The sequence below is a fragment of the Podarcis erhardii genome (genome assembly GCF_964252035.2).
Source record: "Podarcis erhardii genome assembly, chromosome: 11".
Taxonomy (NCBI): domain Eukaryota; kingdom Metazoa; phylum Chordata; class Lepidosauria; order Squamata; family Lacertidae; genus Podarcis; species Podarcis erhardii.
In genome coordinates, this window is record NC_138501.1 from 8,904,010 (window position 1) to 8,922,484 (window position 18,475).

The 18,475-nt window shown below is 40.4% G+C and overlaps 1 protein-coding gene across 8 annotated transcripts in view; it reads right to left on the reverse strand.

Moving 5' to 3' along the window:
* Positions 1-18,475, reverse strand: part of CDC14B (cell division cycle 14B) — a 52,207-nt gene that overhangs the window by 14,955 nt on the left and 18,777 nt on the right. For all 8 annotated transcript variants that reach the window (XR_014161350.1, XR_014161351.1, XM_081881015.1 and 5 more), the window contains exons 3-9: positions 17,407-17,482; positions 14,747-14,839; positions 4,862-4,938; positions 3,315-3,381; positions 2,664-2,726; positions 2,207-2,294; positions 1,408-1,638 (exon numbers count right to left, since the gene is read on the reverse strand). Coding sequence is in view for 6 of the 8 variants with exons in the window: in XM_081881015.1 (XP_081737141.1) it covers positions 1,408-1,638; positions 2,207-2,294; positions 2,664-2,726; positions 3,315-3,381; positions 4,862-4,938; positions 14,747-14,839; positions 17,407-17,482 (695 nt within the window). In the remaining 2 variants the exon portion in view is untranslated. The remainder of the gene's footprint in view (positions 1-1,407; positions 1,639-2,206; positions 2,295-2,663; positions 2,727-3,314; positions 3,382-4,861; positions 4,939-14,746; positions 14,840-17,406; positions 17,483-18,475) is intronic.

The window sequence follows — 18,475 nt, forward strand, 5'->3', positions numbered from 1 at the left end:
CTCCTCAGCTTTCATCAATCTCTTCGAATGGTATGGAGATGCTCCAGAGCTGAGCCACCTGTGGCCCTCTGGGGAAATGGCAGGGGGGGGGTACCCAATTTTCTGTCGGGAAATCAAGCCTTTATCAGGAGAAACTTGCAACTCTCCCAGGCACCCGGCATGATTCCCTGTTGACCTCCCTGGCTGCATTCCCCAGCAAGATCCAGGCGAGGTCTCGATAGACGATTCTTCTCAAACATGAGAAGAACACACACCCTCTTTCCTGTCCCCCCCCCCCCGGGCAGGGGAAAGAGATAGACAGAAACGTATTTACATGCCTTTATTTCTGTCTTTGCAGCATTACAAAAAACGTGACTGCTCTCTTCAAGCTCCAGCAGTCTAGTAGCAAAAACTTCCTGCACTTCCTGGACAGGAATAAACGGAAGAGCTCATATTTCACTCTGAGCTAATTCCGGTGCTTCGCACTGTGAATTGACTGTCCCTCTGTTTCCCACAGGCAGTCCCAACATTCCCATCATGTTTACTTTTCAAGCTAGCACTTTGCAGCTGCATTGCATCCATATCGTAACATTTTCAACAACTATGCTCCCTCCTAAACCCAAGTTGCTCACAGCTCACCCCATTCAGGAAGTGCTCTCCAACCTGTTTGGATTCAACACGCTGTATCTGTAATCAAAATTTTCTAAACTGCACCAAAGGCATACCTGGACATAAGGTGGCAGTCAAAAGTTTGTTCTGGAAGGGATCTTTCAAAGTGGGCTTAGCTTTCGATACCCAGATTTGTAGTATACAAAAAAGCAAACTGAAATATATCCACGTTATTCTGTAAGGATGTTCACCTTTATTGTTACTTCTAAAGGCTTGAGCTGCACATTGTCACTTTTCTACCATAAAAAACTTTCATAAGTTATCACTACCTCCTGGGTGACTTATGACGAGGCTTACCTGTAGCAGGTGGCCTTGCTAGAATGCTCTTTATTTACTACACATTTATGCAGTTAACTTATTTATTTCACATTTGTGCTTGTTACAGTTTAGTGGAATCCACTGGAACACAGGCCGAAAGCAGAATCTTTAGAGGCTTACTGCTTCCATTTCTCAGACTCTATCTAAACTATGTATGATTAGCAAGATTCCACATGGAAGTTGGAAGTAGTAACCTAGCAAGAGGCCACAGCATAGGGATAAGATGGAAGAAAAAGCAGACTTCCAACATCCTAATGACAGAGATGTCAGAATCCTTGCAGTACAAATGATTTTTAAGAGAAACTGGTGTGATTTTGGTCAAATTGCTAAAAAAAAAAAAAAAGCTGCTTAATGGCTGAACTAAGTGATGGTTAATAATGCATGCTGTGAGTGCTATCCCAAAAAGTTAGTGTCAATTACTTTAACTCATGATTCCTGTACCTTTGCAATGAACTGCTATAGCACCTTCAGCGTTTTCACAAATACTTAGGAATGTTCTGATGATGGCATCATTAGGTATACTTCCATCAGCAAAGAAGAGTTCATAATGTTCAAACCCTGCATCTTTAAATCTCCTTGCATCATACACTCTCTTGTTTAGACGGATTATAGTGGTAACATTATGTCTTCTGAAGTAGGGAAAATAGGCCTCGGGGGCGTGATGTGGGTAACCTGGAAGAAAGGAACCAATGAACATTTACAGCAGTGTAGAACAAAATATCAAGCAAGCCACCCAAAATACCCCACCAAAACCTATCAACCCAGCCTGTTTTCAAATACTGATTTCTATAGTTTAGCTATGTCCAATCGGTCGACCGCGATGGACACGTAGATCCCAGGAAGATCGCAGCTGGTCGCAGGATCCTTATCGATCACGGGATTCAAAGCAATGTATAATGAATGTTTGCGCCCCCTGCCCCGTTCCTACGTAGCTTCAAAAGGGTATCATTTCTAGTCTGCTGTTGACATTAGTTGGCTTTATTGTTTTGTGTGCTTGTTAGTGTTGTAATTAATGGTTAGCCTCCCCCCCCCCCCAAATCTCAACAACTCTGGCCTTTCCCTCCTAAAATAAGTCCCTCTTCCCTCCAATGACTATGGGTAGATCACAGCCAGTTTTTTTTAATACTGGGAGTAGATCACAATCTCTTGGAAGCTGGACGTGGCTGCTATAGTTGGTAACGCAATAAGTAACAAATAATGTACTGTTTCCGCCGCAAGTGCCTCTATCTTTTAAACATACCATTTTCAATTTTACTTCTTGAGTGTGGGCCACTGAAGGCAATGAATTTTTTTGGTATTATCCAGTTAAAGTCTCCATTTTCAGCCCTCTGTTAAGAAAACAGAAGAATTGTTTACTTCATCCCTAAAGCATCCCTGACCATTAGTCACATTTGCTTCGGTGAACATAGTGAGGATGACGAGGAATGCTGATGTAAGGTTTTGCAGAATAAGAATGTATAATTCCGATTTCATCTGGGATTATAGACCACATGCTCTCACACTGTCATGCGACAGCCTTAAGTGTATTGAAACATCTTTTTGTTATTTACCTTACTTTCCTTGACTCCACATACTTAGATATAGACTATCTTGAAAACAGAAAAAATCAAGAGCTATAAGTAATGCATGCCAATTTTAAGCAAAGACAGTCTCAGCAGTAATTATAAGTTGACATCAGTAAACAGAATGATGCTTACCTCATAGTGTTCATATTCATCTACATCAAATGAATTGAAATCAAGGAAGCCATACCGCAAAGCCTAAAATTTGCAAGAGAGTAACTTTAAAAACAACAACATAAGCCTTGTAGAATGGACCATAAATGATCACTTTTACTGTGTCTCTTTTACCATTCCATTATTATCTACATTGTCTGAACTAAAACTTTACTTATGTAAATGATACATGCGAAACACTCAGAAATTGCTGTGTAAGTGTAATTATGACTACTACCCATGCAGTCACTCCTGCTCACACAATGGAATTTATTTATTTAAAACACATTGGGTCGCCACAAAGCTAATAAAAATAAACAGCTGGCTTACTGACCAGTGAAAGCCCACTCCTGAGGATCAGAGGACCCTGAATGATGCATTGTTTGGAATGAGAGGCTGCAAGAAGAGGGGGGCTGATAGAATTTGGGGAGTGGGAGACATCATACAAACATGGAAGTACAGTCTAATCACACTATGGACCCAAACCATAATTGTGATTTGGCTTATTTTCCCCTCTTCTTAATTATCCAATCTTTTGGAAGAGTATTCTTTCAGATTTCAAACTGTCCAGAATCCCATAAGGTTCTGATCAAAATACAGGGTTCCAGATCACATGGAATTTATTTCACTAACCTTATTTACTGCCTGAAAGCAGTCGAGCAGCGTTAGATGAAAACTGCAGGTACCAAACGCAGCATCCCTGCAAGGCACACAAGTGTGAACTCAATGTTGGCCAACTTTCCTAAGGAAAATTTTTAAGGCTTCCTGACTTGGCTACAACACACTCTAGCTAGTGATTTCTATTAGAGTCATACCTTGGGTTAAATATGCTTCGAGTTGAGCGCGTTTGAGTTGTGCTCCTCGGCAACCCGGAAGTAACAGAGCTCATTACTTCTGGGTTTCACCGCTTGCGCATGCGCAGACGCTCAAAAGGACGTCACGCACATGCGCAGACGTGCCGTCGCTAGTTATGTTTACCTCTAGATGCGAACAGGGCTCCGGAACGGATCACGTTCGTATCTAGAGGTACCACTGTAGTTAACAGCAAGCAGATAAATACTTGTCAAAAGGACATTTGAACCATTCCCTAGTTTTGTGGCACACAATTACTGCTTTACCAGCAAAAGCCAAATGGTCTCAATGTATGGGCACTTGTTCCCTAAGCCACACCAAGGATCTTGTTGTTGCTGGTTGCCTTGCTCTCTTGGGTCAACAGCAAATGCGAGAGAAATGGCAGAGAGGTCAGGCTGGCTCACTCCACTAGCTGGTGTCTGCCCATCCTTGCTGCCCACGGCCAACCTGCCCCTTTCTTGAGAGCTCTCCAGCCAGCAGATGCTGCAAGCTTCACTGAGGCTCACGCTAACCACCATGATGAGATGAGAGGAGTATTCAGGTCAATGCGGGGAGCATCCTGTGCCAAGCTAAGTCCCAACTGCTCGATTCGTTTTCTGGAATGATCTGCCCTGCATGTGTGTTGAATTCTCAGCTCTGGGTTCATTTGCTATGCTAGGCACTAGTCGGCCGCAGGTGGAAAAATAAATTGCTGCACTTGGAAGCTGTGTTGTCATGGGGGCAAAATCCACTAGCCGCTTAAGTAAGTAGCTAGCTTGGCCCCCCATCAACCTTGAAGCCTGCGGCTGCAATCCAATAAACACTTATTGGAGGGGAGCTTTGCTGAACTCAGTGCAGCTTACCTGACATGAATAGGATTGCACTGTGTTTGTGTCTACATGTAGAGCACTCCAATCTATCATATGAGTAGTGTTCAGCTGGTGTAAACACAAAACTATATTTTAGGGATCAGTAACTAAACAACAGTGTTAAAAATTGTTTCCTTAACACATTTTGCCATAGCAAATTGCATGGGGCTCCCCTATCTGGTTTATTTTTGTTTAAGGATAGTAAGTCTTGAGCACGCATGTAAAAAAGATCTAGAAAAGTCTTCACCAATCAGGTGCTCTCCAGAGGTTTTGGAGTTTAACTCCCATCCTTCCTAACCACTGACCATATTCTTTGGGGCTGATGGAAGTTTGATTCTAACAGCATCTGGAAAGCACTAAGTTAGTGAAGGCTGAGGTAGGAATTCCAAATGGGCAGGGGATCAGTTTCTCCCCCTGCCAAGAAAGGGTAAAATGAATATTTTTAAAGGATGGGTGGTTTTAATACATGCTTTCATTTACCTGAAAGGAAGATATGTCACATTTTCAGACACTAAATGCCTGTATATGTTTTCTGGAGATTCCCTCAGATATATTATCTATTTTGGAAAGAGAGAGGAGAAAAAGGGGGAGAAAACATTCATATGGTACTTTTAAGTTAACTACAAGATAATATTCTCTGCAATTCTCCCAACCCCCCAAAGCAAGGCATACAGTAGGACAAAGGGTAGTGTGCATACAGTGATACAGAGAACTGGCTATAAAGTAACATGGCGGTCAATACAAAGCCAGAAAAAAGGCAAATAGAACCAATAACCATTCTGCATACATAAAGGCTGTTCAAGCTCCAGAAAGTGTTATTGCAGTAGAATTGCAGATCAGAATTAGATTCCAGTTCAAAACATTGCTACGTTTTCTTCATGAGCCATTAGCATGCCCCAAGAAATTTTCAGAACCATCAAATGGGTCAGTTTTTAAACTAACAGGATTGGCTACAGAAGACTTTGCCTGCACAGCAGACTGGCATGTAAGCAACCCAAGCCCAGTGTTATGGTTACTACTGGTACAACCATGTTGGTGCCAATTCACACAAAGTGCTTTTACCAAGGAGCACAGCACCCACGTGATTTGACAACTCTGGCGGAATCCACACCATATCCACAATATATCAGCTAGGCCTGACTCTCACAACCAGCCTACACCTGCTTGCAAGGGTGAGACTCCTATCTGTACTACTTATTTTTATAGTGTGGTAAACAATTAACCTCTGGAATTGTACACCTAACTTTGTCGTATAGGAAATGCAATTTTTTTAAGCCTCCTTCAGCACAAGACATGAACTGTGACTGTTCTCACACCGCCTATTTAATCATTATTTTAAATACTAAGCAGTTTGCAATGAAAATTTATAGAACCATGCTTCATTAAAACTGAAAATATAAAAATACAGCATAGGCAAAGTTCGGCAACTGTACACTTTTCTATCAAGTTTCACCCTCCCCAGTTTTTAATCCTTAAAATATTAAAAATGCTAGGTGATACAATTTTGCAATCAGCCGTCCTAAACAACTGTGCTCTCCTAGTAGACAAAACAAAGGATGAAATTATAGGCAAAAGATAATTCAGCAGCTGCAATTCTTGATTATCCAATTAGCATTCCCAATACAATATGGCTGTACACAAAGCAATTATCCATTGCATGGACTGAAGAGATACGTCATGTTTCAATAACATCCAAGTCCTGTTTTGATGAACAGATGCTACACAAAGTAGCACAGCTGGGTAGTTTTAGTCTCTGGAGTTACTGGTCTTAAGAGGGGACCCCTGCTTACATGGCGATCTGTATTCAGTTACTTCAAAATGTGGGGGAAATGAGCATTGCTGCACTTGGGGGCCCTCCTGCACATTCTGGTTAGTAGGGTGCTGGAATCGTGTCACGACACCCCCAGTGGTTTGTATGTTCAACAGCACAAGCTATTACTGTTAATCTTGAAGGAGAGCTTTGCTGGCTATATGCACGGATGGAGTGAATAACAGACCCCCCCCCCACACACCACACCCGTACAAGGGCTTGGAAATTAGAAGCACTGCACTTGGAAAACTACCTTGCTTAAATTTCTTTTCAAGAAATGCAGCTTCAAATTGCTTTGAACACAATGCTGTCCTACAAACAAGTAAAATACCATTGCAGAAATGTTCAGGTTCTTCGGGAGTTGCTTCTACGTAAAAGCTAAAGTGGGACGGAACATCTGCTGTAAAACCTCCCAGTCTCAATTCATGTACACCTGCATCTGCTGGGCGAGAGCTCTGGACAATAAGGCTGGGAAGTTCTGGTATACTTCACAAGTGATAACCTATTAAAACCATGTGCTAAGAAAGATAATCTCTTCCGTACGGATGTTGCAATGGTATCATAAGGTGAGGGTGGGGGGAATCAGTGGAAGAAAGCACTTTTCTAATGGGGGACACATCAATTGTTAAGGTCACCACTTCCACCATGATTTATCTGCCAGAACTGTCTCCTCACCTTGCTCTAAGACAGGGGTGAGGAATCTCCAGCCCATTGGTCCATCTTGGCCTGCCAGGTCATTTCCCTTCACAAGCCACACCCACCTATCCATCAGCTGACAACACTAGGTGGTGTCCGCAAGTGTTGTGGGGCCAATCCTGCTGGGTTGTTGCTTTCCCACTGCCTTCTTTGCAGGGAATGTGTTGGTGAAGCAGACCTTTCCACCCGCCACAGTGGGTCTGTCATGGCTAAAAATTGGCTGCTGTTCCTTTAATGCTAAAAGAACTAAGTCAGCATGAGTCAGCGGCCTACAATGACTCATGCAACCCTTCACCAAATTGCACCTGTGTATATATAGAGTGGCCAATGTTATCGTGTTGGGTGTGGGTTGGCTGGATGGTAGAACGCTAGTTGCGTTTGGTGTGGGTAAAAGCTGTCGGTCGTGGATGGAGAAGACGACTTTTTAAGAATAAAAGCAGCATTCTGCAAAGTACTCTTTCTTAAGGACTCTCTGTGCCAACTAGGGTCTGAGGACCAGGCAAAGGAGGCAAAGGAGGCCAGAACCTTTTTCTTTTTCAAACACTGACAGGGTCAACTGAACCAATGGATTCAAGTTACAAGAAAGGAGATTCTGATGAAACATCAGGAAGAACTTCTTGACAGTAAGAGCTGTTCAGCAGTGGAACCGACTACCTTGGGAGATGGTGGACTCTAGTTTTTAAGCAGAAGTTGGATGGTCATCTGTCATGGATCCTTTGGATGATGTTCCTACATTGCAGGGGGTTGGACTAGATGACCCTCGGGGTCCCTTCTAACTCCACATTCTATGATAATACGATTCTATGATAAGTCTAACAACAACCTCCCTACCAGGCACCGATTCCACAACTACTTATTTTCAACAGAACTATTGCTTTCCCCATTTAGACACAGGCATGTAAAAACATTACAAATCTTCAGAACAGGTTATGTTTTTGTTTTACATGGTTTTGGGTGCAAGTGCATGCAAGCTTGTGAATGTATCATCAACCAATAGCTCTATTTTCTTCAAAACTCAGCCCAAGGTACCGTGCAGACAACACTAGCTGGCTGTAACCCTGGTTAAAGGATTAAGAGTGGTTCATCAGACTTCACAATCCCTGTCCCAGCCCTTCCCTGCTACGGTGTGTATTCCTTCTGCTCACTAAATCATTGGTACAGATACCGAATCATTGCATAGGCAGGTACAGAGATTCAAGTGCAAGAGGGAAGGTCCATTCCAGATTCCTTAACCATGGTTAAGAAATGGGTAGCAATTCATCTGCTCCTGTCGCAGGAAGTATAACTGAATTGGCATTTCTATACCCTATCAGTCATGCAATATTCTGGGGAAATATAAATCTGATCTGAGTTAAAGTTAAAATAGTTGACTTGTGGTCAAGTGTGCAAGAGAGAAAAACCTGTTAAGCGCATATTTTTATTTTTAGAAAAAGCAGAACTTTAAGCCCTTGTATTCTATAGATTTTGTTGGTTTTTTAAATAGCAACTCTTCATCAGCTTTACAAAAGAGTGGGAAAGAAAGCATCACAGAAAGACAGAAAATAAATAAATACAGCAGAAATGACTTTCCTAAGCCAAGGCACAAACATAACTCATAAACTGTTTACAATAATAACACTGTGTAAAAACAGACTACAGAAGCAACTTGCTTAGTTGGCAGAACCAGTACCCTGGCTTTCTGGCAGTGGGTTACTATTGCTTTCTGGGGGGGTTGATACAGTAGGGAGGTCAGTGCAGTGCAAATCCACTGGTAGAAACAATCTGGCACTCCTGCCAGTGTGTTTGCACTGCACCGACCTCCCAGCTGCCTAATGCCTCTTGGTAGACAACAGCAACCCACCTGCCGGAAAGCTAGAGTAGCAGCTGCATTCTACCAAGAGACAGCTTCTGTAAATAAGTATAAAAATGAAAAATCACAGGAGAAGGGCAAACAATGAGACCTTGCAGAAATCAAAGAAGAAGACTGCATATTATTCCTTGGGGAAATGAGACACAACCACACTGGTGAAATACGCACCCTTAGAGGGAGAGAAAACATTGTAAGGGGAAAAAAGCCAGCACAACCCAATACAGGTTTTAGAAAAGAGACAGGACACAAGTACACACATGCCCGTTTGCTTAAATGTAGAGAAGGCTATGAAAGCCAACACAAGATACACAAGAAAGCCTGTTGGTATCAAATCCCCATGCATTAACGTAGAAAATTTTAATTTAATTTCAGGTACTACTGGAAGTACTAATGGAAAGGTTAGATATTTGAATGTTACATCAGCAGTGGTGATTTTGCTTCAGCAGCTCCATCTAAAAGAAGGTTACATCTAGAAAAGTTGGCAAACTGAACCTAGGAAGGATTAAGGAAAAAAACGAAGAACACAAGAGGTGAAGGAAACTGCTTACCCTGAAGGAAGAAGATGAGAAAATAAAGTACACAGAGATGAGTCCTGGAGATGACCTGAATTACAGCAATTCTTGAGGGTAGGACCCAAGAAGGGTAGCCCTCCAAAAGGACATAATTAGTGCCAAGCCTGAGAAAAAGAAACACTGTTACTAAGTTAATGCAGGATTTGGGATACAGAGCTGAGATGGAGGCAGGAGACAAAGGAGGAGGACAGGACACACAGGAGCTATTTCTGAATTAAAACAGACAAAGAGAGTCAGAAGAAAGGATATTAACCCGTGAAATAATAGAGGAGATCAAAAGCACCCACTTCAGAAGTAGTCTCAAAGTATATTTCTATCTGCTAACAAAGAACTATAAACCTCTCTAGCTAATGCAGTTCTGCCTTTTAAGTATGAACAGGCTGGTATTTTAACTGAGCGAAACTAAAGCTATGATGTCTTATTTCACAACACTTATCATTACTCTGCTACCAAATATTCCATGTATCAGTCTCCCTCAATGCGATGTTTCAGACTACGGTCCCGGTCTCAGTCCCAGCCATCATAATGACCAATGGTCAGGGATGATGGGGGTGTTAGACATCTGAAGAGCAGCAGGTCAATGAAGGTTGTCACATATCCTTTTCTAGCAGCACACACAGGCTAATACATGCTGCTCAATTTAAAATATGCCACAATTACATACAGATGATTAGTGACGAAACCTACCCAAAAATCATGTTCAAAGCACTAACAGATTGTTTAACCGTCCCATTTCTTATTTTGAGTTATTGCACATTATTTGAAACGCTTCTTTCTTCTGTTTCTAAAGTTCAGGTCCCCAAATAACCCAGTTTTTGATACGGTATACCACAAGAAACTCTTATTGAAAGGTCCAAAAGAGCAAATGGCCTGATAGGAAAAGACAAACGGAAGAAACTACATCACCTACAAACACTGAAAACATAAATGAAAATGCCATTAATGATTCCTGATCTTCATGGAATGAAGGAACAGCACATTCAGTCGTGACCAGGGGAAAGAGGCAGTGGAAGAAGACTGGAAGAAATTTAAAATATATCTTAAAAACTGTTGTAAAATTGAGGAGTGTTAAGATGTCAAGGGGTAAGAAGCAGAGAACTACAGCTGTAATTAACAAATTTATGGGAATTTAATGAAGGGAACTAAATGGATAAATTGACTAAAGGGTTGCTAAAAAATTTTAAAATAAGGATGCAGCGAAAGGGAGGTAAGGGGAAGTCGATTGAAAGAAGTTACAAGAAAATAAGATTATGAATTTATTTATGTTTGATTTGTTTATGTTTGTTTGTATTTTGTGATGTGTTTGTTTTTTAATTATGTGTTTTAAAAACTGAATAAAAATTATTATTAAAAAATAAATAAATGAAGGAACAGCACATTCAGATTCATTTTCTGAAAACATTCCAGATACAACAGGTATGATAAACAGTTGTCTTAATTTGAGATTTTACCTTATTTGGCTTAATTCAAATATGTGGCAATTTGAATTGTAAACCCAATTTTCACTGGAGCATTCAAGGACCACTGATTTCAAGGCATGTCTAATATTTTCTCAATAACACTCTCACTATCCTTCAGTTCTACGATTCTATGTTTATTTCCAAAATAAAACTTGTGTGAATAGCACTATTTGCAGTGCTGTAGTCACTTGCATAATTATGTATTATTCTTAGATGTATCTGAAATCAACAGCCCCAGAGTAACATCTAAAAATGCATTTAATACATTCATGCAGGGGTATGTCAAATATGTCATTTCTTTTTTTGAAGGGGGGATGTCAAGGGATCAGAAGGTTAATACAACCACCTATATTGAAAAACAACAACAAATATTTTATTGTAACTCCATTAGAGAGTATACTCGAAAGTATTAACATTCTGGTCATAATAAAAAGATAACTCTACAGTGTTTGTTTGTTTATTAAATTTCTATTCAATTACTATTAGTTTCATACAGCTGCAGTCATAGAAATCAATAATAGGAAGACAGTAAAACTTGCCATATTGAGAACTGACAAATTCTTGGCGTGTAAAGAACACCACACAATGTCTAGAAGAACAGCCACAACAACTAGACAATTAGCACAACAGATTTACTACTTTCTGGTTAAAATCCCAGTCCCACTGAAAACGTTCAAGTTGTCCTGTATAAACATCAAGCAAAAGTTTAAAGCCAAGCAGTGAAAACAGCTTAGAAATACAAAGCTCCACTAGGTAGCAGTGATTCAGCACTAAAACGACACATTTCTTACATTAAATAAAAATGCTACTCCTTCCTGAATTTGTTATAATTACTCCCACAAAATGGAAACACTGACAATGCTTCTATATGACAAGGCAAGCCTCAAAAGCACTGGCTCTTGTATTTTCTGTAATTTTTTTTAAAGAACAGTGAGCTAATTTTCAGTAGCTGATAAAGAATCTCTCCCTTTAAGTGTTGGTGCAGTTTTGGCAGTAACATCAACAGCTGCTTTAAGAAGTACAGAAAAGCATTACTGCTGTCACTTAATTTAAAAGACAGCACTTTATTGATAAATGGATGTAGTGTAATTAGCTAGTTAATGGATACATATTTTCATATGAATTAGGGGAGTTGTTCAACATGTGATCATTCCAACAGGGCAAGCAATTCAGTTTGCCAGGCTGAATGGTCCCCCTCTCCTCCCCCTACACACCGTTCTGGGGGTTCTTCTGAGCTCCCTGAGCCAATTTTGGGGGACATGAGAGAGGAAGAGAAAGAAGAAAGGCTTCCACTGACACGACTCATAAATTGAATCCTGCCCAAAGAAAACAATCTTTTTGTTTTGATTTGTTTTGTCTTAGATGGTGTATGTATGTGCTGCAGCAGGAATCACCAAAGGAGTCAAGAAGGAATACCTCTTTTTTTTAATTACACCTATGTGAAGCTTTTATATTAATTAACATTTAAAAAGTGTTGCAATTAATTGAAGACACGTTTTTAATTAGTAAAAATGTGTTTTGCAAATAATCTAACCAATTCACCAAACATTTAAGAAATCTAAAGGCAAATAAAATCAAAGAATCGCGTGGGGAAACTATGTTCAAGAATACAATATAGCAGGCACCCCCAAACTCAGCCCTCCAGATGTTTTTTGGGGACTACAACTCTCATCATCCCTGACTACTGGTCCTGTTAGCTAGGGATGATGGGAGCTGTAGTCCCAAAACATCTGGAGGGCTGAGCTTGGGGGTGCCTGCAATATAGCAATTGCAAAGATAGCTCTGGAAGGAGAAGACCACACATACAGTTGCATTCACACTCCCTTCTAGCTCTAACTTCTCCTGCTTTGTGACAACTGCATAATGCACCAGTGTAGGGAGGGTCTGCTGCTGTAAGTTGGACAGGACAAATCAAGAACCATATCTTAACAGGGTATGAATAGCGTAGCTCTTTGAATGGAAATCCTGCTCAAGCTGAACTTCCACTCAGCTGGAGAAGAATTCTGGACACACCATGCAACTTTCAGAAACTGCAAACCAAGCCACACTGTACAGAGCAGCTTATATCCCTTTGAAGATTAGAGAAAGGAGGATCCAAAACATATTGTCTACAACAGGTATCTTCGGTACGAAAAAAGTAAAGTTACAATTCAATAAGCTTTTAAAGCAATTTAAGCTTTGTGCAGCCTGGACATATCAGAAGGAGCATTATTGTTGAGAAAAATTATTTTCCAACTTTCTACCTTCAGCACAGAACTCTTTCCAGATTGGGATGCCCATTTAAGCAGTTCAGCACATTGCAAGGGATTCTAGAGTACGCTGTAGAGAAGTTGTCCCTAACCTGGTGCCTCCTCCTTATGTTTTGGACTAGAAGTACAGCCCACGCAAATAATGTGCCCTCTATCCCAGGGGTGGAGAACATTCTTCAGCCTAACAGCTGGAGTCCCTTGTGGAGAAACTTTTGTGATGGGCAGGGTCAGAGGTAAAAGTGTGGTCCATTCCATCCATTCAAAACTCAAAGTGTTCAGCCCTAATTTCCCCTCCCTTCATCCAAGCAAGCAAGAGACATAGTTACACAGTTCAAGTTCATATTCCGGACTTGAGGAGGATGCCCAGCAGTGCCAATGATGGATGTGGCCTGGGGAAGAGGGAGAGAGCATGGTTCCAAGGGCCAGAGAGGCATAGAGGGCCCCATTTAGTCCCAAGTCTGAAGCTCCCCATGCCTGCTGTACCCATTGCTGGAGCTCTGTGGTTACTTGAAGGAAATGTACTTTCCACATACAAATCTTAACTGAATCATATACTAGAAATGACACTAAGGCTGCAATTAACAGCACATTTACTTGAATGTGAACACCATGCTGATCAGCAAGACTTATTTCAAAGAAAGTATGTTTAGGATGAGAGTGTTGATGTGAAATGTACCATTCTTTTCCAGAAATATGATCTGTGAGAGAAAGCTCACCCCTCACCCTAGAAATGCACATTGCTGCTTCTGTGCCACTGCGCCCATGTGCCAGGAGGCAATCATGAGCAAGATGCTCTTGAGGAATGCATGTCCACCATTACTGATTGGCTCAATGATGTACCCCTTCGTGTCCAAGCAAACCCAGGATTTCCTTGAACAGAGTTTGGTTATGTTTTTCGTTATGGTTACATTACTTTTTTGTATTTGAAATGTGCCAACAAAAATAAATTAAAAGTAAAAACACAACTATTCCTCACGGGCATGGTTTGTCCTCCATTGTATTTTAACACTGCGCCCTCAAACTAGCCCCACTTAATTCCCAGTTGTCCCAATTCAATTAATGTTTTAAAAAGTCTTTCATCTTCTTCGAAACCCTGGACTGTTTATAATAGGGTATAACTAGATCTACCAGTGGGCCTGATCAGTGTTTTTTTCCTGGGGGTACTCAAATGTACACAGTACTGGCACCTTTTTTTCTAGAAAAAAAAGCACTGGGCCTGATCCTCATCTTCCTCACAACCCCGCTTGTCAGGCTGATGTCCCTGACTCATCTGTCAATCACCTGACATCACAATGACCATCAGGTGACTAGTTTTTGCAATGATTTGTGCATGGAAGCCAGGACAGATGAGCTGAGCACTGGGGCTTGCAAAGAACTGCACTTGAGGCTTTGTAGGTCCAGCGACATCTTCACCTGTCTCACACTGTATCATATATGACATCTGGTTTAGCAAGGCAGGTGAGCTTGCCAAAATGATCTGGCAATAAATAAATCCATATATCTTGTAATAAGAGTAACAACAGCAACAAGTAAGAGGGGTAATGGGGAAAGAAAATGGGCTTAGGGATAAAACTGTAAAGCAGTTTTATACTGTGAATGCATTCCTTTTCCTAAACTGGGGGCAAAAGGACATGAACCACAAGTTACTTGATCACTAGACATGAAGGGGCAGGGACGACACAGGCTTGTGGGTCTTTGACAGTTTAAAGTTAAACATTAGAATACTTACTGCGTAACAGCCTATGAGGAAGGCTGCATTGACTTGCTTTTTCTGATCAAAGCCAGTATAATGAACAATCTTCTTTCTTAACATGGTAAAGGACTGTACCAAGGAAATAAACAATGTAGTTATAATCCAACTCCTTGCATTATAAAAAGTTGCATTTGTGTCATATTTAAGTAGTAAGCACACATAGAAAACAGCCTCATTTGGTAACACGTAGTTACATTGTTACATTTTATTTAAGACATAATTCAAATAATTACTTCTTTGTCAATGCCTTTCTACAACAAAGAGGGACACTGGGACCCAGCATACATAGTAATGAAGGTTGAAATGGTAAGAAGAAGAAAATTAAATGAGCTAGAAGTTCAAATATCCAAAGCTAAAATATAATTTAATGAAACAATTCTGAAGTCCACAATATAACATAAGTGTTTGAGTCAGGAACAAAAGAACTTGTGTAAACATGAGGTTATTATGAGAAGCAATTTCCTCAACTTTGCTGTTTTAAAGGGTCTTTTGTAAACTTTAATTGTACCAGACAATGTGAAATTTATTTACACACCTCAGAGATTCATTAGACAATTATAGAAGAGCAATAAAAAATACACACCCTAACATAAATTTGAACCTATAGTGCTGTCCTTCTCTAGACATGCTCTTATAAACCTCTAGCTCCTGAGCACACAGCTTCCCTGTTCACTGAAAAATAATTACTACAAGGCCACATTCACACCATACTTTTAAAGCACTGCGATACCACTTTAAACTATCATGGCTTTCCCCAAGGAAACCTGGAATGCATCGTTTGTTAATGGTGCAATGACTGTTAAAAGTGTTTTCACAGCACTTTAAATGTATGGTGTTAATGTAGCCCAAGCAGAGTAATTGGAATGTGAAGATCCAACAGTAATCCCATAACCAGCTCCTCCACATAATACTTCAAATTCCAAACTTACAATTTATCAGATCTCCACAGCAAACATCACTTTAAGTCTTGCAGCTGTGTGTAACTGCTGAGTCACAAACTTCAGTTTTCACTGTTTAACTTTGCAACCGCATTTCAAAGGCTGAATGAAAACGTATTTGCAGCTTCTGTTTTTTTTTTATTCTGCAATGTCTTCCCAATAGGCATTTCCCCCCATCTACTATCAGAAATTCTTGCACTAAATAACTTGAAAAAATGTGGGAAAGCCTGGAAAATAGTATGACTTGTTTGACTAGACGAGCCATTTCTTCAGCATGCTGGCTGTCCCAAGATCTCTCACACTACTACATAGTACAGTTTTAAGGCTTAATTGCCATTATATACTACTACAGTTCTATAAAACACCCGAGGGTATTATTTTTGTAAAAACTTGAAAATAACAGATTGCCTTGTCAACTGTTCCATCTGATCATAAAGGAAAAAGAAAATAGATTACAAGCTTGTGGTGTCTACCCATCTGTAGCAGGGAAGAACAGTATTTAACCTTCACAGAATCCACGAGGAGCAAAACTAGTTTTACTTCTTCTAGTTATTTGTTCCAACATTACAGTGGAGGTGGAATCTGGGGAGTTGGTTTCCTAATTATTTTAAAGGGGAGTCCCCAGCCTACCTTTGGGGGTCTTAGGGAGGTAATCCAAGAAGCGCTTCTGCTAGGACTTTTGGCTGTGCAACATAATTTTCCCTCCCCCTCCTTTCCTCACACACCTCCCAATTTTGCTCTGGGTCCCCCACCCCAACTCTCTGAAACATATTTGGGGAGACAGAGCACAGGATGAACAGGGAGAGTTGAGTGTGGGGAAATTCCATTACGTAAGCGATTTTCAATTTTATTTTGATCAGAAGATTAAATATCATGCCGCTGAATAGACTAGGGCAGAGTGCCTCAGAGCTTTCGTCATATGTTTTTATTTGGCTTGCCTCTTGTGTAATGCTGAATGATGGTCCACAAGGAGCTACAACTTGATCCCTTGTGTGGGTGCCGCATGTCATCTATGGGGGCCCTATATTTGACTTAGGTTAGAATCCCTCCCATTTCGTTACAGTACAAGATACATTTTCCTTAAAATGTTAAAAACAACAGGGTATGTTTATTATAAAGAACCAGTATTTTAATCGTCAAGAGGTACTGGCAAACATTGTTAAGATTTTATTTTTTTAATGAAAAAGATAAAACCCACTGAAATACATATTATCTTCAGACACTGGCAGGTTGCCAGAAACAAGGAATTCCATGGGGGAGGGGGCACTTCCACTCCAAATAGTGTTTCCTAGTAAGTTTATTTTGTCTGTGATACCATGAGGACTTTTAAGTTCCATGGTTTTCAGTTTCTTGCCTTCTGCCTTTATCCATTAACCACAGAATGAATTCCGTGTTATTTGTACTCCAAAATAAAAGCAAGTTCTACCACATTCTACCACATTATTCTACCACATTATTCTTCCCCACCCTTTTGCCAAACCCAAACACACACACACACACACACACACACACCATTCTCTGGGCTACCCATATGAACACCAACCTAAATCCCTTTCACTTTAAATATTTTCTGCCAGTGAATATAACGTAGTAAAAACAGTGCACACATGAACTTCAAGTGAATAATGTTCACTCCCAGCAACATTTTATAAAGGAACATAATAACATACAAACCATTGAGTACAAATTCATTTTTACCTTCAATTTTTTATTTAGCTTGCAACAGTATCTGTAAATCATTGCCAGATTGAGTGGGCCAAAATCTGCATAGAAACTTGGGGAAAGGGGGCGGGTGGGTAAGAGAGGGGTGAAGAAGAAAAAAAGTTCGCTTAAACTGAAATACTTCGGTTGAAACGGCTGTTCAAAAGAACCACATCCCTCCTCAACTCTGCCAGCACTGCCCACATAAGCAGGCATTATAGCTGACATACCACTTATTCAGATTCACTTCTAGATTACTGTTCGAATACGTTGCAATTATCGGTGGAAAAACAATTATGTAACCCTCATACATATTGTAAAACAGCTCTGCTGGATTACAATGTCAGTGTGTGTTGAAACAATTTGGGAATTTTCTGTAAAACAATTTGCAGACATTGTTTTTAGAAAAGTCAGTCTGAAAGGTAACAATCCAGAAATTATAAGCGCTTGTTAGCATCCTGTTAAAACCCTTCAAAATCTTTCAGTTGCAAATTAAAATATATACTGAAGGTGACAAGAACTTACCACGAATAATGTGGAAGTTGCCCACTGGATCTCTGAATAATTCTTATTCTGTCCTTGCCTCCTACCAATCAGTCTCTGCTGTGGGTGTTTAATTCAGGAATATCTACCAAAGGCAACCCACAAAGGATGCTGCCTATTTCTTGCTGAACCTCTGATCTGAGCCTGTCTTTTTTCAGAAAACAGGATGCTTGCAATGACGTAGCAAAGATACAGAATCTTGATTAAGCAGTTTATACTGGCTACATGCAGTTTTCCCTCAAACTGTGGCCTATTCAGGTGATCCACAGAAAGGCTGATGAACAGTTGAGACCATCTGTTCTTGTGTCTGCATGACTGCTTTTTTAAAAGAAACAAGGGAAACTGAAATTGTTTTCATGAAGACCATATTATAAAAAGCAAGATAACAAGGCCCTGACTTATGGTCCATGGACAACAAATTTCATAATATGGCACTGGCATCATCTACAATCATTTTCTGAAATGTACCAGTTAAAGGCTATTTAAAATCCGATCTATGTATATGCTTTGAGAGCCTGTTTGG